Source organism: Saccopteryx bilineata, chromosome 2 (assembly GCF_036850765.1).
Source record: "Saccopteryx bilineata isolate mSacBil1 chromosome 2, mSacBil1_pri_phased_curated, whole genome shotgun sequence".
NCBI classification, from domain to species: Eukaryota; Metazoa; Chordata; class Mammalia; order Chiroptera; family Emballonuridae; genus Saccopteryx; species Saccopteryx bilineata.
The window spans coordinates 169,697,506-169,722,595 of record NC_089491.1 but is presented as its reverse complement, the minus strand read 5'-3'; the positions used below and the strand labels follow the sequence as shown (position 1 = coordinate 169,722,595).

Below are 25,090 nucleotides of genomic sequence, written 5' to 3'. Positions count from 1 at the left end.
TTCCCCAGGGCTGGCTCTCTCTCTCTCTCTCTCTCTCTCTCTCTCTCGGAAGCACATTAGCACCTTTCCCAGTTTTCTTCCCTCAAGGTGCATATCTTTCCTCTCTCTCTTAGCTCCAAGGACCTTTCTTTTGCCTACACAGCCCAGCTGGCTGTGTTTCCTACCTCTGTGGCTTTGTAAATAAACTTCCCCTTGCATTTAGAAAAAAATAAAAACAAAAACAAAAACAAAAAAACAAGAACAAAAAGAAAGACTTCAAGCAGCCCTAAGGTAGCCAGAGAAAAAACTGGACTATGTATTCACAGACAGGGACCATACCTCCTAACTCAGCATGTCCTGACAATGCCCAACTTGGTGCTCTACCGAGAGGGGGAGCAAGGTGCTAACCATCCTTGGGATGTAGAAAAGCGGAGACTCACTCACCAGCTGCAGCAGCTCATATAAGGTTTCACTGAGGACCCCGAAAGCCTTCTCATTGGCAAAAGCCTACAAAATAGAGGAACAGCCCTTAAGCAGCTCCCTTCCTCTCCTTTCCTGCTGCCCCCAAATCCTGCCTCAGGGACACTGAAGGAGACCTCACCTCTTTGTAGGCCTGCAGGTAAGCGAGCACCTGCAGAAAATGGTGTCGGAGGCTAGGCTCCTTGGGCACACTGCCAAAACAGAGCAAGGCTGGTTGTGTCAAATTGACCATCAGCCTGAGGAGACAATGAAGGAGGGAGAGGTTAAGTCTCCTCACTAGGCACAAACACCAAAACCTATCAGCTCAAACACCCAATGCTGGCGTGTAGTAAAAGTTAAAAAGCTAGGGAAACAACCTGATAACAGCGTCAAAGAGAGGCTTGTCCTGGCGGTGCTGGGTAAGGATGGGCAGGAGGTCACTCTGCAGGATCTGGGCTGCCCCCAGCTGCTGCCGCACATCCCGAGTCTCATCCTCGTGCCTCAAGTAGCGGATCAAATCCTTCACACTCTCTTCAGGACAGAACACACACACACATGGGTCCCAGGAGAAGCTCTACCCAGGCCCGAGAGCCTTTCATAACACATCGTTCGAGAAATTCAACAGACCTCTGAACTCAAGCAAATTATTTTACCTGTTTCCTCAAAAAGGTACTCACCTAAGCAATCTGGTTCCCTGTGGTAAGTGTCTCCTTCCAAGTACCCAAGGGCACTACATGTGGAGAGAAGTTCACAATTCATCATGGACAAGTCCACTCGTCCGTGAAGTGGCCAAGAGCAATGTGAGGCAGGGGGAGGCGGGAGACAGAAACGATGCACCCTTCAGAGACAAGGAGGGATAACAGCTGCAGAATCACCTCTGTGAAAGGTGGTTAACAAGATCCTCAAATGCTTCACTTTTTTTTTTTTTTTAATTTTTTATTTTATTTTATTCATTTTAGAGAGGAGAGAGAGATAGAGAGAGAGAAGGGGGGAGGAGCTGGAAGCATCAACTCCCATATGTGCCTCGGCCAGGCAAGCCCAGGGTTTCGAACCGGCGACCTCAGCATTTCCAGGTCGACGCTTTATCCACTGCGCCACCACAGGTCAGGCAAATGCTTCACTTTTGTCAGAACCAAAAGTGCTGTTCCCAGTCCCAGGGAAAGCATTTAGTTAAGGCTTTTCTACCTGATCAAAACCTAAGAGGCTCTAAGCCTAAGAATTAAACACCCACTCCACACTCTAACTGGATTTGAAACCGTAGAAACAGTCTGTTTCAAAGTCAAGGTAGCCTAGTAGGAAGAAAGGTTGGTTAGGGAAAGACACCAGCTCAGAGATTTTCACCCTTAGAGAGCTCTGTAGCCTTCTGGAGGAGGGGGAATGAGCTGTCCTCTCCCTGAAATCCCAACTCTCATCTCATCATCTAGTGATTCCACTTAGAATCTGATCTATTCTAGGAATCTGGAGGCTTCTGAGGCACTGGAAATGCATGGATGAAGTTCCTGCACTCCTCTCCCCAAAGTTACTCTTAAGTTTTGGTAGTGTGTGTGTGTGTGTGTGTGTGTGTGTATGTATGTGAGTGAGTGATAGACAGCAGAGGAGAAGACAGATGAGAAGCATCAACTCATAGTTGTGTCACTTTAGTTGTTCATATGTGCCTTGACTGGGCAGAGGCTCAAGCTGAGCCAGTGACCCCTTGCTCAAGCCAGCGACCTCGGGGTTTTGAACCTGGAACCTCAGCATCCCAGGTCAGGTCAACGCTCTATCCACTGCACACTGTGCCACCACTGGTCAGGCAAGTTTTGGTAATCTTTGTAGAAGCCAACATCTAGCAGAAGGAGTAAGGAAAAGAAGTAAAGAGGAACTGGCGAAACTTCCTGTCACTCTCCCCAGAAGAACCATCTTCCTTTTCTGAAACATGTTACTTTTTTTGAGAGCGAGAGAGACAGATAGACAGAAAGGGAGAGAGATGAGAAGAAGCATCAACTTGTAGTTGTGTGAACCATGCCACTTTTTTTTATTAAGATCCCTAAACCGGCCCTGGCTGATTAGTTCTTCGTTCTGAAATACCAAGGTTGCAGGTTCGATCACAGGTCAGAGCACATATGGGATGCAACCAATGAATGCACAACTAAGTAGAACAAATGCCTGCTTCTCTCTCTCTCTCATCAATTAATAATAATTTCAAAAAAAACCTAAACCCTTATCATATAATCAAGTAAGCACAATCTAGAACCTGACAGTAATAATGCAGACACACATAAACACATTACATTCACTGCCCTGTTTCTGTGGAAAATAAGAAATATCCATCAATCTTGCCCCTTGACACAATCAACTATGCCGCTCTTAGTTGTGGCAGTCTCTCCTCTAAAAAGACCATTCTCTCTGGCCTGTGGTGGTGCAGTGTATAAAGCATCCACCTGGAATGCTGAGGTTGCCAGTTTGAAACCCTGGGCTTGCCTGGTCAAGGCATATATGACAAGAAATCAACAACTAAAGTGAAGCAACTATAAACTAATACTTCTCACTCCCCATCCCCTCTTCTCTCCTCTCTCTGTAAAATCAATCAATAAATAAAAATATATTTTCAGTGAGAGATAGACAGATAGGAACAGACAGAGACAGACAGGAAGGGAGAGATGAGAAGCATCAATTCTTCATTGTGGCACCTTACTTGTTTATTGATTGCTTTCTCATATGTGCCTTGAGGGGGGGGGGCTCCAGCTGAGCCAGTGATCTCTTGCTCAAGCCAGTGTGATCTTGGGATTCAAGCCAGCAACCTTTGGGTTTAAGCTGGCGACCATGGGGTCATGTCTATGATCCCATGCTCAAGCCAGTGACCTCGGGGTTTCTTTTTCTTTTTTTTGTGGGCCATCATCTTTATTTTAGCTTACACCCAGCAGGCAAGAAATACAGTGGGAAAAACACTTCCCTTTCCATTCAGGGCTCCCAAAGTCACTGACTTATCCGAGTTTCCTAGAATCAAAGGTTTCTACCTCACCTCATAAGTCAGAGCCTTTTTCACCTCTGTTTCCCATCTCCTTCTCTCTGCACAAACTGGCTTCTCCTTCAGCACTCCGCCATCTTGGCTGCTTCTGCTCTCCTCCGCGTGGCCTTTCTCTGCTCTCCTTTCTTCGCTCTCTCCTTTAATGCTAATCTCAGGAACCGAGTAACCTCGGGGTTTCAAACCTGGGTCTTCTGTGTCCCAGGCCGATGCTCTATCCACTGCACCACTGCCTGGTCAGGGAATAAATAAAATCTAAAAAAAAAAAAAAAAAAAGACCATTTTCTGTTCCATACCTACCTTTAGGTCCTCACTCCACCCTAGTTCCCAAAAAAATGGGTAGTGCCAAAAAGAACTAAGGTTTGCCCTGGCCGGTTTCCTCAGTGGTAGAGTGTTGGCCTGGCATACAGGAGTCCCGGGTTCAATTCCCAGCAGGGCACACAGGAGAAGCACCCATCTGCTTCTCCACCCCGCCCCCCCTCCTTCCTCTCTGTCTCTCTCTTCCCCTCCCGCAGCCGAGGCTCCATTGGAGCAAAGTAGGCCCGGGCGCTGAGGATGGCTCTATGGCCTCTGCCTCAGGCGCTAGAATGTCTCTGGTTGCGACAGAGCAACGCCCCAGATGGGCAGAGCATCGCCCCCTGGTGGGCGTGCCGGGTAGATCCCGGTAGGGCACATGTGGGAGTCTGTCTGACTGCCTCCTCGTTCCAACTTCAGAAAAAACAACAACAAAAAAACCAAACAACAAAAAAAAAGAGTGAGACAGTAAAACACTTGAAAGATCAGCAGGAGACTCCCCCTTGCTGTCCTTTATCATGGGACCTGCATACCCTCACACCTGGGCAATCCCTGACTCTCCTCAAACACACACCCAGATTTTTCAGATAGACCGCTGGTATATATGTTGAGGTTAAATTAGCTCCTCTAAAACTCAATTCCCCTCACCCAACTTCTACTAAGGCAACTTCTTCAGTAAACATTTCCCTCACCCAACCTCCACCTCCCCACACCCTGGGAAGGTTCTGAAAAATGTCCTCAAGGCAAGGCCATCATGAGGGGCCTGAGGGTTGGGAAAAGACAGTCTGTAACCAAGGCAACAAACCCCAATATGCTAATCTAAGTATGTCCAGATGCAGACAACCCCATGCCAGCAAATGCTTGCAGCATCCCCCATATCTACCCGCTCCCTCCCACAACTATTCCGGCTGACACCCTTTTGCTGGTCTCGGCCTGCTTGTATCCAGGGTCCAGGTGTTTGTAAAATAACTTTCCTTTTGGAGCACACTAGCCTCATGTTTTTGGTTCATCTCCCGCAGTTTCTGTCTTTCAATATATAGATGTGCACACACGTTTGCTCTCTGTCTCACAAACACACACACACAAAGATTGAAGGGCTTCCCTGTCTGTATTTTCCAAATGGCATCCTATGAAGCTGACAAAAACAGATAGCAGAGCTGGTTATAAAGATGCTGAGTCATGTGGTAGCACAGGGGATAGAGTGTCAACCTGGGACACTGAGGTCCTAGGTTCGAAACCCCAAGGACACTGGCTTGAGTGCAGCTCACCAGCTTGAGCACAGAGTTGCCTGATTGAGCATGGGAATCATTGACATGATCTCATGGTCGCTGGCATGAAGCCCAAGGTTGCTGGCTTGAGCAAGGGGTCACTGGCATGGCCGGAGCACCATGCCCACCCCCAGCAAGGTACAGACGAGAAATGATCAATGGACAGCTAAAGTGCCGCAACTATGAGTTGATGCTTCTCACCTCTCTCTCCCAATAAACAAACAAACTGAGTCAGCACAATGTCCTCAAAATAAGACTCAGCACCATTATCTGGCACTAAAAGGGGTGAAATTTTAAAGTCTTCTAACAGCAGAAACAATGCCATGTCTGAAAGGCTCCACGACAGCTAACCTTACACATCCTCCCTGCTTTTCTCCCACCATATGTTGCCTTCTCCATAGTAGACCAATTCTCAGTATAGACTAAGTATGTGTAAAATTAGCCCCAGCAGAGCACTTAAACCTCTGCCTTCAACACATCACTTTTAACCTGACAGGCAAAAATAACAAAAGTGGTAGCAACTACTGTCGGGAGCCGATCAACAACTACTGGCTGACAAGGTCACAGCAGGAGAAGACCCACAACTGCTGGCTGACAAGGTCACAGCAGAAGAAGACCCACAACTGCTAGCTGACAAGGTCACAGCAGAAGAAGATTAAAAACTGCTGATTGACAAAGTCACAGCAGAGAAGACCAATGGCTGCGGGTTGACGAAGTCACCCAAAGGAGAGACACAACGATACTTCCCCCTTTGACTTTTTGAATTAATCTGGCCTTATATCCCCCCTTTTCTGGGTGTGTGCTATTATTTATGGCACAGGGATAATAGTACCGTGCTTTCCCTGTAGATTCGTAGTGATTTCTTTGGAAATGAGACAGAGGGTGTGAGTTCCACAGAAAAGCCTGTAAGCCCCTTGAACTGGGCTCATAAACATAAGAGGCTGGCTATGATATCCCTCGTAAAGGGTTAAGTTTGTAGAATTCCTTCTTAATCATGTTAGAAAGAATAGATTGTGACTTGTGAATGGGTAGGAGGCAGTGGCTGTGCACAGAGCACCTTTTGGCCTTCACTTAATTCAACATTTTTCCTCCCTAGCCTTTTCATGTGATAGAGTAGAGAAATATTCCTTTCTTTTTGCTTATTTGATCTGCAAATAGTGGTATATTCTGAGAAGAATAGTCAGAACTTAACTAGTGTTTAAATATAATAAATAAGTAATATTTGACTAGACAATAGTATCTTAGGTAAGGTATAGTGGAATGGCCCATTGTGTGGCCTAGGATGAGAGCACAGTCAGCAAGAAAAGAATGTTTTACTAAGAGAATTGTCTTTTGACTAAAGGCAATTGCTAGGCTTTCTCAATGAGATGTTCTCATGAGATTTATAAACTTTCAAAAATTCTTTGTTAATGAGAGAAATGTAGGGGAATCCATAGAAGTAATAACAGTTAATGTATGTTACTCTTAATGTTATGTCAATTTCTTTATAGGCAAGCCTTTTAGAATCTTGTGAGAAAAAGTAGGACACTGCTTAAACTCAAAGCCATTTACCTGAGCAAGCGGTGGTCCATTGTTAGTCCTTAATGATTTCATCTGCTAATCTCTCTCTCTGCCCCTTGACTCACAACAGCAGTAAAGTTAGTTAACTATTAGTACTAATACCTTAAAAGCTTTTACCGATGTTGTTATCGCTATTCAAGTTATTTTGTACTTTGAATGATTTGCTACCTGGTTTGTAATTTATAAATATAAATTAACTGTTATCCAGAAACATGTAAACATAGTGAAACAGAAGCAATGATTAACACCATGTAATTGTAATTCAGTGTGTGTGTATAAAAAGGGAGCTATACTAGCATTTCGCAGAGATGCCTGGCAGTAAATGCTAACCAGAGAATAAAGAGAAAGAAAAGAATTCGGCTCTCTCACTCGATTTCGCCGACGCGGTCTCCTCCTGTGGGACCCCTGGATCCCCCCCGGGGCTGGACCCCGGCAAACTACCTGTTACCTGGCTACCAAAACAAGATGGGGAGTGGCCTGAGTGGTGATGGCACAGTGGATAGAGCATTGACCCAGAATCCTGAGGTCGCCAGTTCAAAACCTGAGGTTGCTGGCTTGAGCGTGGGGTCATTGACAGGAGACTAAGGTCACCAGGCTTGAGCCCACAATCACTGCCAGCTTGAGCAAGGGATTGCTAGCTCAACTTAAGCCTAAGGTCGTAGTTCCATCCCCAGTCAAGGCACAAATGAGAAGCAATCAATGCACAACTAAAGTGAAGCAACAATGAGTTGATGCTTCTTTCTCTCTCCCTCCCCCTCTCTCTCCCAATAAATATATATAAATAAATTAAAAAAATAAAAAGAAGGGGAGAGGAAAGCAGATAGGGAATGAGCCATCCTTACAAATGTGAGAAGGAAAGAGGTTTTGCAAGATACCCAGATCTTCAGGTTCTAATCCTCTACATTAAAAAAATTTTTTTAGTTATTGATCTTACACAGAGAGGAAGAGAAAGAAAGGAGAGAGAGAGAGAGAGAGAGAGAGAAAGAGAGAGAGAGAGAGAGAGAGAGAGGAACATCAATCTGTTCCTGTATGTGCCCTGACTAGGGATGGAACTGGCTACCTCTGTGCTTAGCAACAACGCTCTAACCAACCAAGTTATCTGGCCAGGGCATTCCCTGCAGTTTTGATAAAACCAGAGAGCAAACAAGAAAAGTAGAGGAAAAATTACCTATTGTAGAGTTCCCAGGCCAGGGGTCATGAGGCAAGCTGGCAGTCTTGAGCCCACTCATTAGAACTAGAATAAAAAACTCTGAACAACAGTTTCAGCCCTCCCTGTTGAAAACACTATTAAAAAAGCAGCCGAGGACAGAAAACTTCCAGTTTACTCTTTTTTCATGCAGTTAACCAGAAGCTACACCTAGTCTTTCTGGCTTTGTCTTCCTCTTCTAGACCACTTACAATTTGATTAGTCTTATATCTACATCACACATACCCATCCAACCTTAGATCTATGACTTGGATAGATCAAGCCTCTTCTGACTACTTGTTCCCAAGGAATATAAACATACATATTCCAAGACATAACACCCCTTTCATGCCCTCCACACCTTTGTTCATTTTATTCCCTCCTTTTGTGAGGTACACCCTAGTCCCTTAACTCTAAAAATTCTAAGCCTACCTGACCTTCAAGATCCAGCTTAGCCAGGGATGGGTAGCTCAGCTGGTTAGAGCATTGTTCCAATACACCAAGGTTGCAGTTTTGATCCCTGGTTGGGGCACACACAAGGAATCAACTAATGAATGCATAAATAAGTGGAACAACAAATCAAAGTTTCACTCTCTCTCTCAAATCAATCAAAAAAAAAAAAAGAAAGAAAGAAAGATTAAAAAAAAAGATTCAGCTCAAATACCACTCCTTTTTCCCTGAAGATTTCCCTGACAGCCTACAGTAGGACAGGGTCTGACAGCACAGATCACTCTACATATACTTCCTTCTCCAGCACTAAGCCACCTTTTTTTTTTTTTTTTTTTTTTGTGGCAGAGATGAGAGAGAGAGAGGGACAGATAGGGACAGGAAGGAAGAGAGATGAGAAACATCAATTCTTTGTTGTGATTCCTTAGTTGTTCATTGATTGATTTCTCATATGTGCCTTGACGGGGGGGGGGCTACAGCAGACCAAGTGACCCCTTGCTCAAGCCAGTGACCTTGGGCCCAAGCTGGTGAGCTTTGCTCAAACCAGATGAGCCTGCGCTCAAGTTGGTGACCTCGGGGTTTCGAACCTGGGTCTTCCACATCCCAGTCCAATGCTCTATCCACTGTGCCACTGCCTGGTCAGGCCTAAACCACTTTTTTACATCATAATTACCCAGAATATATTCTTTTCTTCTACTAAATATTGTCTAATGCATTTCTGAACACATCAAACTTTTTTCATATGGGAGACATCCAGGAAAAACTTTTAAATGCTTCTTGGTGTAATAGAACAAACAGTACAACAGTCAGAAGATAGGGTCCGAGTCCTGGCTTCATTGCCCACCTGTCTATTCTTCACTGTTAGTCTTGGCTTACTCATCATCTCTATATAAATAAAAATGTGCCCTGGCCGGTTAGCTCAGTGGTAAAGCATCGGCCTGGTGTGCAGGAGTCCCGGGTTCGATTCCCAACCAGGGCACACAGGAGAAGCGCCCATCTCCTTCTCCACCTCTCCCCCTCTCCTTCCTCTCTGTCTCTCTCTTCCCCTCCCACAGCCAAGGCTCCATTGGAGCAAAGTTGGCCTGGGCGCTGAGGATGGCTCTATGGCAGAGGCCTCAGGCGCTAGAATGGCCCTGGTTGCAACAGAGCGACGCCCCAGATGGGCAGAGCATCGCCCCCTGGTGGGCATGCCGGGTGGATCCCGGTTGGGCACATGCGGGAGTCTGTCTGACTGCCTACCCATTTCCAGCTTCAAAAAAATAAAAATAGCCTGACCAGGGGGTGGTGCAGTGGGTAGAGCATCAGACTGGGATGCAGAGGACCCAGGTTTGAGAACCCGAGATCTCTAGCTTGAGCCCAAGGTTGCTGGCTTGAGCAAGGAATCACTCAGTATCTGCTGTGGCCCCCGGGTCAAGGCACATATGAGAAAGCAATCAATGATAAACTAGGGTGCTGTGACGAAGAATTGATGCTTCTCATTTCTCTCCCCTCCTGTCTGTCTGTCCCTATCTCTCTGATTCTCTCTCTCTCTGTCTCTCTCTGTCTCTGTCACACACACACACACAAAAATAAAAAAATAAAAAATAAAAAAAATTAAAAAAATGTAAATGTTCATTTGTTGAAAATCTTAAATCTCCAAAAGTTCTTCACCAACTGCTTTGAAATTTCGACACAATGTTGCATTCGAATACAAGCGTTTTTATGTTTTTATATACCTACTATTATATAGATGTCACACCTGTGACAGGTGTTTTTGAAAAACAGCGCCATCTGTTGGACATGAATGTAACACATGCTATACTAAATATATATTTTACGATTCCATTTCAATGTTATGGGAGAAATATAAATTGCATATGGCTGAAGATATTTTCCGTCGAATGCACAAGGAAAATTCAAATATGAACATGGATTTCACAGCAGAAATCTTCAAAGCGTTGATAATGATTGCAGATTTGTGCTTAGAAATCACGAACAAAGTTCTCAATCAATTGGGAATGTCATCACCGAATTGATCTGCTGCTGCTTTGTTTGATGTAGAATTGCGCCATGAACAAAATTACAACACGGGTGATCTTTTGTTGTATATGCAATCAAATATTCCTAAGTTAACGCTTGAGCAAAAAGGCATTTACGATTGAATAATGCAAACTGTCAATAACAGGGTTGGAGAAATCTTCTTAGATGCACCAGGAAGAACTGATAAAACGTTCCTAATCAGATTGATTCTGGCAGCCATTCAATCCCAAAATGACACAGCCTTAGCTCTTGCATCGTCCAGAATAGCTGCGACATTGCTACCAGGTGGAAGAACTGCTCATTCCGCTTTGAAATTGCCACTGAACATGCAATTCACTGAAACTCCCACGTGCAACATTTCCAAAGCATCGGGCATGGGAAAAGTATTGCAGAAATGCAAACTTACTGTTTGGGATGAATGCACAATGGTGCACAAAAAATCGCTCAAGGCTCAATCATTGCAAGATTTGCGTGGAAACATCAGACCATTTGGGAACGCATTACTATTGCTTGCAGGAGATTTCAGGCAAACATTACCTGTAATTCCTCGATCGACACCAGAGGATGAAATAAATGCCTGCCTGAAATACTCTACTTTGTGGTGACACGTAAACACACTAAAATTAACTACAAATATGAATGTCCAGCTGCAAAACGATCAATCAGCTGAGATATTCTCACATCAATTGCTTCAAATTGGGAACGGAAAGGTGACGGTTGATCTGACTTCAGGACGAATTTCATTGCCTCATAACTTCTGCAATTTAGTGACGTCAAAAGAAGAATTGGTTGAAAAAGTATTTCCCAATATTCAAGCCAATTATAAGAATCACATGGCTGAGTGAACGAGCTATTCTTGCAGCCAAGAACAAAGACGTCTACGAACTTAATATTATTCAGTCCAACATTCAAAGCAAGGCAGTCACATACAAGCCCATTGACACTGTTGTGGAAGCAGATGAAGCGGTTAATTATCCAACAGAATATTTAAATTCACTCGATCTGCCAGGGATGCCACTGCACGTACTGCAATTGAAAATCTGCGTGCCAATTATCATGTTGCGAAATAGCAACCAGCCAAAGCTATGTAACGGCACGCGACTTGCAGTAAAAAAATTAATGAGCAACGTTGTAGAAGCAACAGTCTTGACAGGACCTTTCAAAGGTGAAGATGTCCTCATTCCTCGCATTCTTATGATACCAACGAATATGCCATTTCAATTTAAGAGACTGCAGTTCCCAATTTGATTGGTATTTGCAATCACCATCAACAAAGCTCAGGGCCAATCTTTAGAATTGTGCGGTTTAGATCTAGACATGGATTGCTTCTCACATGGACAATTAATTATATAGAGACTCGGCAAACCAGACAATCTCTATATCTGCACAGACAATGGAACAACAAAAAATATTGTATACCCACAAGCATTGTGAAATTAAACATATTAGAAACATGCGCTTTCTCTTTTCTTTCTTTTCCATTTAACCAGACTGAGCCACAGCAACGCGTGGCTGGGTACAGCTAGTCTGAAATATAAGGGAAATGATAGTGTGGCAGCCACAGAGGTGCTGGCTCAAATTTTTCTTCAAGAAAGAGCTGGCTGGCCCTGGCTGGTTGGTTCAGTGGTAGAGCATCGGCCTGGCGTGCAGGAGTTCCAGGTTCGATTCCTGGCCAGGGCACACAGGAGAAGCGCCCATCTGCTTCTCCACCCCTCCCCCTCTCCTTCCTCTCTGTCTCTCCCTTCCTCTCCCACAGCCAAGGCTCCATTGGAGCAAAGTTGGCCCGGGCGCTGGGGGTGGCTCTGTGGCCTCTGCCTCAGGCGCCAGAATGGCTCTGGTTGCAGCAGAGCATCGCCCCCTGGTGGGCATGCCGGGTGGGTCCCAGTCGGGCGCATGCGGGGGTCTGTCTGACTGCCTCCCCGTTTCCAACTTCAGAAAAATACACACACACACACACACACACACACACACACACACACACACACACAAATACAAACGCTTTTTAGGCCCCGGCAAGTTAGCCCAGTTGGTTAAGAGTTGGTCCCAAAACAACAAAGTTGTGGTTTGATCCACAGTCAGGGAACACAGGAAAAGCAACCAATGAATGCAGGACTGAGTAGAACAACAAATGAATACTTCTCTTCCCCCTCCCCTCTCTCCCTTCCTCTCTCTGTATCTCTAAAAACCAATTAAAAAAATTTCAGCCTGACCAGGCGGTGGCACAGTGGATAGAGCGTCGGACTGGGATGTGGAGGACCCAGGTTTGAGACCCGAGGTTGCCAGCTTGAGCATGGGCTCATCTGGTTTGAGCAAGGCTCACCAGCTTGAGCCCAAGGTCCCTGGCTCCAGCAAGGGGTTACTCGGTCTGCTGTACCCCCCACCCCGTCAAGGCACATATGAGAAAGCAATCAATTAACAACTAAGGAGCCGCAACGAAGAACTGATGTTTCTCATCTCTCTCCGTTCCTGTCTGTCCCTAGCTGTCCCTCTCTGACTCTCTCTGTCTCTAACACACACACATACACACACACACACACACACACACACACACACACACACACAGTCCTAGCAGGATAGCTCAGTTGAATGGAGCATTCTCCTGGAGTGCGGAGGTTGCTGGTTTGATTCCCTGGTCAGGGCATATACAAGAGCAGTTCAATGTTCCTCTCTCTCTCAAAAACAAACAAACCCACACTTTTTATTTTTATTTATTTATTTTTGTGACAGAGAGAGAGACAGAGAGGGACAGATAGGACAGACAGACAGGAAAGGAGAGAGATGAGAAGCATCAATTCTTTGTTCTGACACCTTAGTTGTTCACTGACTGCTTTCTCAGTGAAAGCAGTGCCTTGATGGGGGGTGTGTGTGTGCTACAATGACCCCTTGCTCAAGCCATCAACCCTGCACTCAAGCTGGTGAGCCGCATTTAAGTTGGAAAAGCCCGTGCTCTAGGCTGCGACCTCAGGGTTTCAAACCTGGGGCCTATGTATCCCAGTCCAATGCTCTATCCACTGCACAACTGTCTGGTGAGGTCAAAAACCACACTTTTAAAAACTCCACTAATATCTATTAACATTACTGTTTCATAAAAGAAACAGTTTATTTAAAAATTTTAAATATTTATTTATTTTTAGACAGAGGGAGAGAGACAGAGAGAATGAGTAAGAGAAACATTAATTTGATGTGCCACCCATTCAGGCCATCATTGGTTGATTCTTGTATGTGTCCTGATTGGGATTGAACCCTCAACCTTGGTGTGTTGGGACATCACACTAACCAACTGAGCAACCCAGCCAGGCCCCCCCCCAAAAGAAGTTTAACAAAAAAAGAAGTATGGCCTGACCAGGCTGTGGTGCAGTGGATAGAGAGTTGGACTGGGATGCCGAGGACCAAGGTTCAAGACCCCGAGGTCGCCAGCTTGAGTGCAGGCTCATCTAGTTTGAGCAAAGCTTACCAGCTTGGACCCAAGGTCGCTGGCTCCAGCAAGGGGTTACTTGGTCTGCTGACCAAGGCCCACGGTCAAGGCACATATGAGAAAGCAATCAATGAACAACTAAGATGTCACAATGCGCAACGAAAAACTAATGATTGATGCTTCTCATCTCTCTCCGTTCCTGTCTGTCTTTCCCTGTCTATCTCTTTGCCTCTGTATAAAAACAAAAACAAAAAACAAAGAAGTATGTATGATACAATCTCATCTATGTCCTTCCTTTAAGGCAGTGGTCCCCAACATTTTTTGGGCCACGGACCAGTTTAATGTCAGAAAATTGTTTCACAGACCAGCCTTCAGGGTGGGACAGATAAATGTATCATGTGACCGAGATAAGCATCAAGAGTGAGTCTTAGACAGATGTAACAGAGGGAATATGGTCATTTTTTAAAGATAAAACATCGTTCAGACTTAAATATAAATAAAATGGAAATAATGTAAGTTATTTATTCTTTCTCTGCAGACCAGTACCAAATGGCCCACGGACCGGTACCAATCCTGGGGGTTGAGGACCACTGCTTTAAGGTACGTAAAATAAATCTTAACCCTGGCCGGTTGGCTCAGTGGTAGAGCATCAGCCTGGCATGCAGGAGTCCCGGGTTCGATTCCTGGCCAGGGCACACAGGAGAGGCGCCCATCTGCTTCTCCACCCCTACCCCTCTCCTTTCTATCTCTCTCTTCCCCTTCTGCAGCTAATACTCCATTGGAGCAAAATTGGCCCGGGCACTGTGGACGGCTCCATGGCCTCTGCCTCAGGCACTAGAATGGCTCCGATTGCAACAGAGCAACTCCCCAGATGGGCAGAGCATTGCCCCCTGGTGGGCAAGCTGGGTGGATCCCGGTTGGGCACATGTAGGAGTCTTGTCTCTCTGCCTCCCTGCTTTTCACTTCAGGGGGGAAAAAAAATCTTCATGAAAAAGACTATACTGTCCTTATTTTTCTTGTTCTTTTTTTTTTTTTTTTTTTGTATTTTTCTGAAGCTGGAAACGGGGAGAGACAGTCAGACAGACTCCCACATGCGCCCGACCAGGATCCACCCGGCACGCCCACCAGGGGCAACGCTCTGTCCACCAGGGGGCGATGCTCTGCCCATCCGGGGCGTCGCTCTGCCGCGACCAGAGCCACTCTAGCGCCTGGGGCAGAGGCCAAGGAGCCATCCCCAGCGCCCGGGCCATCCTTGTTCCAATGGAGCCTCGGCTGCGGGAGGGGAAGAGAGAGACAGAGAGGAAGGAGGGGGGGTGGAGAAGCAAATGGGCACTTCTCCTATGTGCCCTGGCTGGGAATCGAACCCGGGTCCTCTGCAAACCAGGCCGACGCTCTACCACTGAGCCAACCGGCCAGGGCCTATTTTTCTCATTTTTTAAAAAAGATTTTATTTATTGATTCTTAGAGAGACGAGAGAGAGAGAAAGAGAGAGAAGTGGGGTGGAGAGGGAAGCATCAACTTGTAGTTGCTTCTCATCTGTGTCTTTACTGTGCAAGTCTGGGGTTTCAAACCAGTGATCTCAGCATTCCAGGTCGACATTCTACCCACTGCGCCACCAAAGGTCAGGTTTTTCTCATTTCACTTCAGAATGACAGAATGTTATTACAGACCAATATTGTTTCTCTGACTGGCACTTAGGAATTATTAATATTTATATACTACTTACATAATCAATCAAAAACCAACCCAATAAAAGGCAGGCTCCATGAGGACAAGGTCTCATTTTATTTTGTTTATTGCTGCATTCCTTAATGCCTAGAATAGAGCTGAGCTTATAGAAAGCATGTAATACTCATTTTCTAAATAAATTAATTTTGAATCAACATATTATCCCAAGTCATACCCTTTGCAACCATGAGCCCAATTCAGGGAATATAACGGAAGGAAATAATCAAAAACAGAAAGAAGGCCTGGCTGCGTAGTTCTGTTGGACAGAGTGTTGTCCCCATTTGCCAAGGCTGCAGGTTTATTCCCCGATGAATGTGTAAGTAGAACAACAAACTAAGGACAAAATCTCCAAATAAAGTACAGTCTTTTAAATTTGATAAATTGGAGTTTATGAAAAAACTGATTACATTGTTTTTTCACATTTCATCATAGAGAGATGAGAATTTTGTCAAATATCTTAGACCCAGCAGACATGATATTTAGAAGTGATATTAGTTACCTTTCCTACCAACAAAGTGCCAAGTAGGTTGCATTAATTTCATCTGAAATTAATACTCATAGGCCTCAAAATGCAAGAACCAAAGGAAAACAAAAGAGAAAATCACCCTGGCCGGTTGGCTCAGCGGTAGACCATCGGCCTAGCGTGCGGAGGACCCGGGTTCGATTCCTGGCCAGGGCACACAGGAGAAGCGCTCATTTGCTTCTCCACCCCTCCGCCGCGCTTTCCTCTCTGTCTCTCTCTTCCCCTCCAGCAGCGAGGCCCATTAGAGCAAAGATGGCTCGGTTGCTGGGGATGGCTCTGTGGCCTCTGCCTCAGGCACTAGAGTGGCTCTGGTTGCAACATGGCGACGCCCAGGATGGGCAGAGCATCGCCCCTGGTGGGCGTGCCAGGTGGATCCCGGTCGGGCGCATGCGGGAGTCTGTCTGACTGTCTCTCCCTGTTTCCAGCTTTAGAAAAATGAAAAAAAAAAAAAAAAAAAGAGAGAAAATCAACTTGATTGCTTCTCATCCATGCCTTGACTGTGGGCTTCAGCTGAGCCCATGACCGCTTGCTCAAGTTAGCAACCGTAGACTCAAGCCAGCAACCATGGGATCATGTAGCTCAGTGGTAGTCAACCTGGTCCCTACTGTGCACTAGTGGGCATTCCAGCTTTCATGGTGGGCGGCAGCGGAGCAACCAAAGTATAAATAAAAAGATATATTTAATTTTATAAAGATTTATTCTGCCAAACTTAGCGAAAATCCGACATAAAGTGCTTGGTAAGTAATTATTATTATATGCTTTAACTTGCTGTAACTCTGCTTTATAAATTTTATAAAGTAAAGTTACTTCCTTACTTTATAAATCACCATTACTGTGGAACTGGTGGGCAGTGAGAAAATGTTACTACTAACAGAGATACAAAAGTGGGCGGTAGGTATAAAAAGGCTGACTACCCCTGAGATGATCCCATGGCTCAAGGCAGCAATCACCTGCTCAAGTTAGTAAGCCTGAGCTCAAGTCGGATGAGTCTGTGCTCAAGCCCGGGACCTTGGGGTTTCGAATCTGAGACCTCAGCATCCCAGTTTGACACTCTATCCACTGTACCACCACCGGTCAGTCAGAAAATTAACTCATTTCTTGAAAACAAAGTAAAACCACAGAAAAAACTCTGCCCCAAACCAACGCTGTTTGAAGAACATTTTGAGAATCACTATTATTAACAGAATTGAGGCAGGATAGTAAGAAGTTAGGAAAATTCCTTGGCAAGTGGAATGGGGAAACAGACAGATAGTTGAACAAACTGGCCAAGCAGTTTATAGCCAGATACAGAAGGTCACCAGGGTGAAAAGCCCTGGGTGCTCAGCAATGGGCAAAACTAGTACTGAAACTTGCGCCAATGGTGATCTTTACTCCCCTGGCATATCACTGGTCATGAGGTTGGGACCCTTCCCTGACCCTTCCTCTCTAGTGATAACATCTAGACCCCAGTTGTATTTCAGCTCCAGGTCCAGAAAAAAACAGCAAAACTAGGCAGGTGATGCCAGGACCAGCTGTGATGACTAATGACCCCCTGACCTTATGCTGATCAGGGCATACCTGGACATGCTATTGAAATCTCCCTTGAGACCTCTCCTAAAATTCCCACCTTTGGAAAGCAGATAAAACCCATCAAGACAAAGCCGCCAACACAACCACATCCCCTCTCTCCTTGGAGCATGATCATTCTAATCTCCTTTTCAAGTGAATTTTCTTTTTCCTAAACTCTAAGTGTCCCCATGAGACTTGCAACCAGGGGAGCAATGGGCAGTGGCAGCTCATCCCCACTTAACCCACTCACCTGTCCCCAAGGCCCCCTTTTCTCTGACTCTCCAGTAAGCTAGCAGTAGGCCAGCCTAGGCTCACTTCTTTCCTATCACGTTTCTTGGGAGCCAAAGCAGAGCCCAGCCCAGGCTCTCTCCTGTTGCTTCTTCTATCCTAAGCCCTTCCTATTTCACTGTCCCCAGCTTTAATAATTATATCATACTCTCAAAATCACCTGAACTTGTATTGTGAAATCTTTCCCACATGAATTAAAAAACCCACACACTACAGGCCAGCCTCAGGCAGACTTGCTCTGGGTGCTGTGGGCCTGGTCCCCTTTGGATAACAGAATAGCATTTGGCATTTGAACTCCAGTCTGTCCAGTACTAAGTTGGTGATCTTGAGCATGTGGCTTAACCGAAACCTCTGTTTCCTTATCAGTATATTAAGAATATAAATGGGGAAGTTTAAATGCGATCAGGTCAAGCAGTACTACCTAAAGCAGGGGTCCCCAAAATTTTTACACAGGGGGCTAGTTCACTGTCCCTCAGACCATTGGAGGGCCAGACTATAAAAAAAACTATGAACAAATCCCTATGCACACTGCACATATCTTATTTTAAAGTAAAAAAACAAAATGGGAACAAATACAATATTTAAAATAAAGAACAAGTAAATTTAAATCGACAAACTGACCAGTATTTCAATGGGAACTATGCTCCTCTCACTGACCACCAATGAAAGAGGTGCCTCTTCTGGAAGTGCGGTGGGGGCCGGATAAATGGCCTCAGGGGGCCGCATGCGGCCCGCGGGGCCGTTGTTTGGGGACCCCTGACCTAAAGTATGGTCTGCAGACCATTTCTGGTCCACATACTATTATCAGTCTGCATCGGGGTAAGTACAAAACAAAGCATAAGCATTGAGAACGTCTCACAGCAATTTAAGAGTTAGTGTTTGTTGAATCTAATAATAAAGCCTCTCTTCTGCATGTTTTTTTTTTCATACAGGAAACTAGAAACATTATTTTTCTAGTAATTTAATTTTTCTAGTAGTGGTTCTAGCATTTTAGAAAAGTATTGATATGTCAATTATATCTCAATACAGCTAAAGGAAAAACGTACTGATCTGCAACAACCTGGGGAGGGGAGCACGACAACCTCTCTGGTCCTTCATCAAGACAGTTTCAGAAGCACTGATATCCAGCACTTTACTGAATAGTGAGCACAAAGGAAGAGCTCTCAAAATATTAACTTCCTCTCCATCTACTGGGCTCTACAGTCAGTCACTAAATGCTTACAGAGGAGCCTTCTAGGCAAAAGCGGTTGCTGTGCAAGTACAGTGGTGGTGCTAAAAAGTTTAGTTGCAGAAATAAAACCCACATAACATAGAAGATACAATACAAAAGACAGTATAGGCTCCAAATAAGTGATATTGAAAAAGTAGTTCTGAAAAACTAGGGCTCTTTTCAGGATTCAGTGGCCAAGGAGGTTTCGTCAGAGGAAGTGTGATTAGAGCTGGATTTTTGAAGGCTCCAGAGGGTTAGGCAGCTGGGAGGTACGTTTAGGCAGAGAACTGCCAGGGCAAAAGCAGAGAGCACTTAACTAGGTGAGTCTAACAGGAGAGCAATAGAGAGCGAAGCTGGAACCTGGTTTATGGGAAAACCTTATCTTCGTCTACCAATTCAAGGATTTAGAACATAAACCAAGGAGTCATTGAAGATTTGAGCTGGAAAACAAAATGATCAAATTGGGGTTGCACAAAGCAGGATCATGTATACATATCACTTTCCCTGCGGTCTCAATCATTTTTCCTTTCACTGCACTCACCCTGTCGACCTGGAATGCCAAGGTTGCCATTTCAAAACTCTGGCTTCTCCAGTCAAGGCATATACAGGAAGCAAATACTATGAGTTGATGCTTCCTGCACGTCCAACCCCACCTTCTATCTCTCTCTCTTCTATCTAAAATCAATAAATAAAATCTTAAAAAAAAAAAATACAGCCTGACCAGGCAGTGGCACAGTGGATAGAGCGTCAGACTGGGATGCGAAAGACCCAGGTTCAAGACCCCGAGGTGGCCAGCTTGAGTGCGGGCTCATCTGGTTTGAGCAAAAAAAAAAAGCTCACCAGCTTGAGCCCAAAGTCGCTGGCTCAAGCAAGGGGTTACTTGGTCTGCTGAAGGCCCGCAGTCAAGGCACATATGAGAAAGCAATCAATGAACAACTAAGGTGTGGAAACGCGCAACGAAAAACTAATGATTGATGCTTCTCATCTCTCTGTTCCTGTCTGTCTGTCTCTGTCTATCCCTCTCTCTGACTCTCTCTATCTCTGTAAAAAAAAAAAAAAAAAAAAAAAAAGCCTGACCTGTGGTGGCGCAGTGGATAAAGCGTCGACCTGGAAATGCTGAGGTCGCCGGTTCGAAACCCTGGGCTTGCCTGGTCAAGGCACACATGGGAGTTGATGCTTCCAGCTCCTACCCCCTTCTCTCTCTCTCTGTCTCTCCCTCTCCTCTGTAAGATGAATAAATAAAAAAAATAAAATAAAAATACAGTGGTAGAGCGTCGGTCTGGTATGCGGGAGTCCCGGGTTCGATTCCCGGCCAGGGCACACAGGAGAAGCGCCCATCTGCTTCTCCACCCCTCCTCCTCTCCTTCCTCTCTGTCTCTCCCTTCCCCTCCTGCAGCCAAGACTCCATTGGAGCAAGGTTTGCCCGGGCACTGAGGATGGCTCTGTGGCCTCTGCCTCAGGCGCTAGAATGGCTCTGACTGCGGCAGAGTGATGCCCCAGATGGGCAGAGCATCGCCCCCTGGTGGGCGTGCCATGTGGATCCCGGTCGGGCGCATGCGGGAGTCTGTCTGACTGCCCCCCCCCCCCCGTTTCCAACTTCGGGGGGGGGAATAAATAAATATATACATTTTTAAATTAAGTGAGAGGTGGGGAGGCAGACAGACTGTGTGCCTGACCAGGATCCACTTGGCAAGCCTCTTACCAGGTGATGCTCTGCCCATCTGAGGTTGCTCAATTGCTCAGAAAGCAAGCTATTTTTTGCACCTGAGGCAAGGCCATACTCAGGACTTGAGCTAAGGCAGTCAGATCTACCTACTTCAAGGTCTCAAGTATCAATTGCTTACATTATTCAACTGCTTCTTAACCACTTTACCTGCCTCCAGTCTTGCTTTCTTCACTATACCCACAATATGCTTACCAAATTTGGCCATATAATCACCTTGCCTAAAACCTTTCAATGAATACATAAAAAATTTCATAGTGATTATCTCTGGAAAGAATGGGGGTGGGCTAGGGGATTCTATAGTAGGAGAAATATTTTTTACTTTAGTACTATTTGAATTATCTATTATTAACATGCACTACTAATACAAAACTAAATTTTCAGTGGCTGCCAGTGCTTACAATTCAAAGTCCTTCATGATCTGTCTGCTTTTCAGCTTCTCTCTCAAGATAGTCCTCTGTCTGGCCCTGGATTCTATCTACTCATCTTTTCCACTAGTTCTTTTTCTTTTTTTATCTATTGATTTGAGAGAGAAAAACATCAATTTGTTGTTCCACTTATTTATGCATTCATTGGTTGATTCTTGCATGTACCCTAACCAGGGATCAAACCCACAACTATGGTGCATTGGGAGGATACTGTAACCAACTGAGCTACCAGGGGTTCTACCAATTCATCTTGTAAGACTCTGACCAAATGGCACTCCCTTACAACTTCTCCATACCAAATAGAGCTCTTCTCTGTGCCATTTAATAGAATTCCATCATGGCATTTACAGCTCATGTTGTACATAACATTTAAACAGATTGCTTAAAATGTCTGTCTCCCTCCTAGCCTTAGATTCCCTAAGGGCAGGAATTCTTTCTTATTCCTTTAAAATTTTTTAGAGTCTAGTTACTGAATCAAAGTTTACAAGGGGTGGGGGTGCTTGCGTAAGAGTGTTTTGAAAATATTCATCAGGTGATTCTAACTCAACCCCCGTTAACAACTGCACTATAACATAAACTCTTTGAGAGCGGGAGTCACTATGTTCAGTACAACGTAGATGCTCCATATACAGTTTCTACTCTGAACTGAAGTAGACAAGTCTTGAAGGTGACGAAGGAAAGGTTAGGGCATGATATGTAGAGGCATCAAGATACATCAGGATAGTGTATGAAGTTGTGCATATAGATAAGCTTCTTCAGAGATTTGGAGTGAGGGTTAAGGAAGCCAGAACAGACTTGTTTTTTATTTTTTTAGCAAGAGAGATAGGAAGGGAGAGAGATGAGAAGCACCAACTCATAGTTGTGTCACTTTAGTTTTTCATTGATTGCTTCATATATGTGCCTTGACTGAGGGCTCCAGCCAAACCAGTGACTCCTTGCTCAAGCCAGCAATCTTGGACTTCAAGCCAGCAACCATGAGATCATGTCAATGATCCCATGCTGAAGCTGGTGAGCCTGCACTTAAGCCAGCAACTTCTGAGTTTTGAGCTCTATCCACTGTGCCATAACCAGTCAGGGCAGACTTCTTTGTCACCTTATAACTGCAGAGGACTCTTACATATTTTTCCTTCCAAACTGTGACTTCCTTAAGGGTATCATCTCTGTCCACCTGGCACTAAGCACAATATAAGGTACATGTGAGAAACTGAGGAATCTTTGACTGAATTGTACCAGTGCCACTGATAATAGAGGGTGGTATAGTACTTCAAGGACACAAGGAAGTGACTCCTTTGGCCTAGAAGAATTGGAAATAAAGGTTTTCAGAGGGACAACTGAGCTCAGTCCTGAAAGAGAAGTTCATTTCACATAGATGTGGCTAGAACTTCAAGTAGCGGGAACAGCAAGAGTACGGGGACCAAGGCATGAAAGAGCACAAGGCAGATACACCCATTCAGTGTGGCTGGGAGTCAAGTGCATGAGACAGGAAACATGTTGGGGAGGTTAGAAAATGAGGCTGAGAGGGTCAGGGCCAGACTGTAAGAAGCCAGGACAGTGCGTGGCCTAAGAGGAGTTTTATATTTAATCTGAAATGGCCAGATTGACTTTTTAAATTTCTCTTATTTATTGATTTTAGAGAGAGGGAGGGAGGGGGGCAGCGAGGAGGAGGGAAGAAGGGAGAAAAGAGGGAAAGAGAGAATGAGAGAAAGAGAGAGAAAGAGAGAGAGAGATCAACCTGTCCCACCCATCCATACATTCATTGGTTGTCTCCAGCATGTGCCTTGACGGGGATGGAATTTGCCACTCTGGTGCATCAGGATGACGCTCCAACCAACTGAACTACCCAGCCAGGGCCAGATTGATTTTTTCTTTTAATTGATTTTAGAGAGACTGGAAGGGAGCGAGAGAAGGAACATAGATCTGTTCCTGTATGTGGCCTGACTAGAGATTGAACTGGCAACCTCTGTGCTTCAGAGTGAAGCTCTAACCAACCGAGCTATCTGGCCAGGGCCAGATTGACTTTTTACAAAGGTAACTCATGGCAGCATGACTAGCAAATAACTGAGGAGCGTAATTAGTGGTTAACGGTGCAGTTAACAAACCCACGCAGTGGCTGTATCCTCCTCGAGTCTTATACCCAGGAGAAAGTAGGGAAGGGACTGAAAAATCAATTCTATAAAAGCCCAAGATTTAAGTCTAGAGACCTGTGAAATGAATTCCGGCTCCTGCTGACCACTAAGCTGCAGACCTGTTTCTTCGGGTCTTAACTGGATGGGGCGTGTTCTGAAGTCGAAATGCCCTGGAACCTTCTGTTCTACCTTCCAGGTTCCAAGCCCCTTCCCATCCCAGCCCCGCCCCTTACGAAGACGAAGCTGTGCAGAATGGCGCGGGGAAAAGGAAGGAGCACACCCTGCGAGTGGCACCCACCGGGGACGCAGGGTGGGAAACTGCGCGTGTGCGCCTAAAGCGCGCGCCCCGCCCTTTGCCTTTAAACCCCGTGGCGGGGAAAGGGACTCAGCGCCTCCCTAGGGAGTCCGGTAGCTTCGCTAGGACGCAGTTCTCTTAGTGCCCCCTCGTCCACACACTCACTCACCCGATCCCCGCCGATCTTCCCGATCCCAGGGGAGCCAGCGGCCCTCATATACGGGTGCTGCAACTTTTCCCGCCACTTAGCTCGGTGGGACTAGTCTCCGCCCGCGGGTGGAACGGGGCGGGGCGAGCCGGACTGATCCAGTGACCCGAGGGGACAGGGGGAGAGGTTGGCGGTAAAGTAAGGAAAAAAGAAGCATTCCAAGTGTCGTTTTATCTGAGTTTATCCCTTCCATTGAGCCTAAAATCAGAACGCAATTAATTTTCTGATGACTTAAGATAATTGGAATCAATATCCGCTTAGACGTGAATTTACAACATTCTTCCCCTTCTCCTAGTCAAGTGGATTATTCCAAAGTCTTAGGGTGGTTAGAAAAATGACGCTTGATTGGAAATTGCGGAGTGGAGCTATTGGAAGGAGTGGTCTTTGGCGGACTGAGCGTGTCTAACCTACTGGAGGTATATAGGTTTAAAGCTTGTGAAGTATGCAAGAGGCTCCTAAAAGAATGAGATCGACAGTAACTATTCATTGATCAGTTGAGGGTTTCCTCTGGCCTCAGCCGAGATAGATGAGTGTATTTTGCCAACAACAAAAAAAAGATAGGGCTCAAACGACTTATTGTTTCCTGGATTATTAAGCATTTGAATAGAAAATCAATTTCAGGGATATTAGAAAAGTTAGAAGAGATTTGATGAAGATGAAAGGACAGTTGAGGGAAAAGTGAAAAGACACAAAAAAGGAAAATAAGACTAGCCTGACTAAGCGGTGGCGCAGTGGATAGAGCGTCATCCCGGGATGTGGACCACTCAGAATTGAAGCTCCGAGGTCTCTGGCTTGAGTGCGGACTCTCCAGCTTGAGTGCCGCATCCCCAGCTTGAGCGCCGCATCCCCAGCTTGAGCGCGGGGTCGCTGGCTTGAGCCCAAAGGTCTTGGCTTGAAGCCCAAGGTCACTGGCTTGAACAAGGGGGTCACTGGCTCCACCGAAGTCACCCCCCCCCATCAAGGCACATATGAGAAGCAATCAATGAACAAATAAGGTGCCTCAACAATGAGTTGATGCTTCTCATCTCTCTTCCTGTCTCTCTCTCAAAAAAAAAAAAAAAAAAAAAAAAGACTATAAAACTAGTGATAAAAGCAGAAAGATGCCATTTGAAGAGTGTTTTGATTTGCTTTAACTAAATTAAAACTCAGAATCAAACCTTCTGGCTCCTACCCATCACCACCACCTCTGCCTTTGCTCCAGAAATGAGATTTCCTATGTTTACCTTGGAGCTCTTTTGGAGCTTAAGTATGTATCATCTGCCTGGAGGCCCGCTGGGACTGTCAAGCGGAACAGTTAAGCTACTTAATTTAGATTGTAGGCTCACCCACCTCTTGGTTGGTGAGCTTGGTGGCCCAGGGCCTCCAAAGAGATCCATCATGCC

At 45.4% G+C, this 25,090-nt stretch overlaps 1 protein-coding gene across 5 annotated transcripts in view; it reads right to left on the bottom strand.

The window, feature by feature from the left end:
* The window catches only part of TIMELESS (timeless circadian regulator), a 39,832-nt gene extending 14,780 nt beyond the window's left edge, over nt 1–25,052 (bottom strand). For 2 of the 5 annotated variants that reach the window (XM_066258397.1, XM_066258395.1), the window contains exons 1-6: nt 23,670–25,052; nt 3,440–3,697; nt 1,116–1,276; nt 816–969; nt 581–695; nt 424–486 (exon numbers count right to left, since the gene is read on the bottom strand). In XM_066258397.1, the coding sequence (XP_066114494.1) occupies nt 424–486; nt 581–695; nt 816–969; nt 1,116–1,276; nt 3,440–3,444 (498 nt within the window). In that variant the 5' untranslated portion in view covers nt 3,445–3,697; nt 23,670–25,052. Of the gene's footprint in view, nt 1–423; nt 487–580; nt 696–815; nt 970–1,115; nt 1,277–3,439; nt 3,698–7,732; nt 7,838–23,669 lie in introns of those variants that run through there. The other 3 variants (XM_066258396.1, XM_066258398.1, XM_066258399.1) reach the window with 3 other exon arrangements.
* Nucleotides 25,053–25,090: the final 38 nt, after the last annotated feature.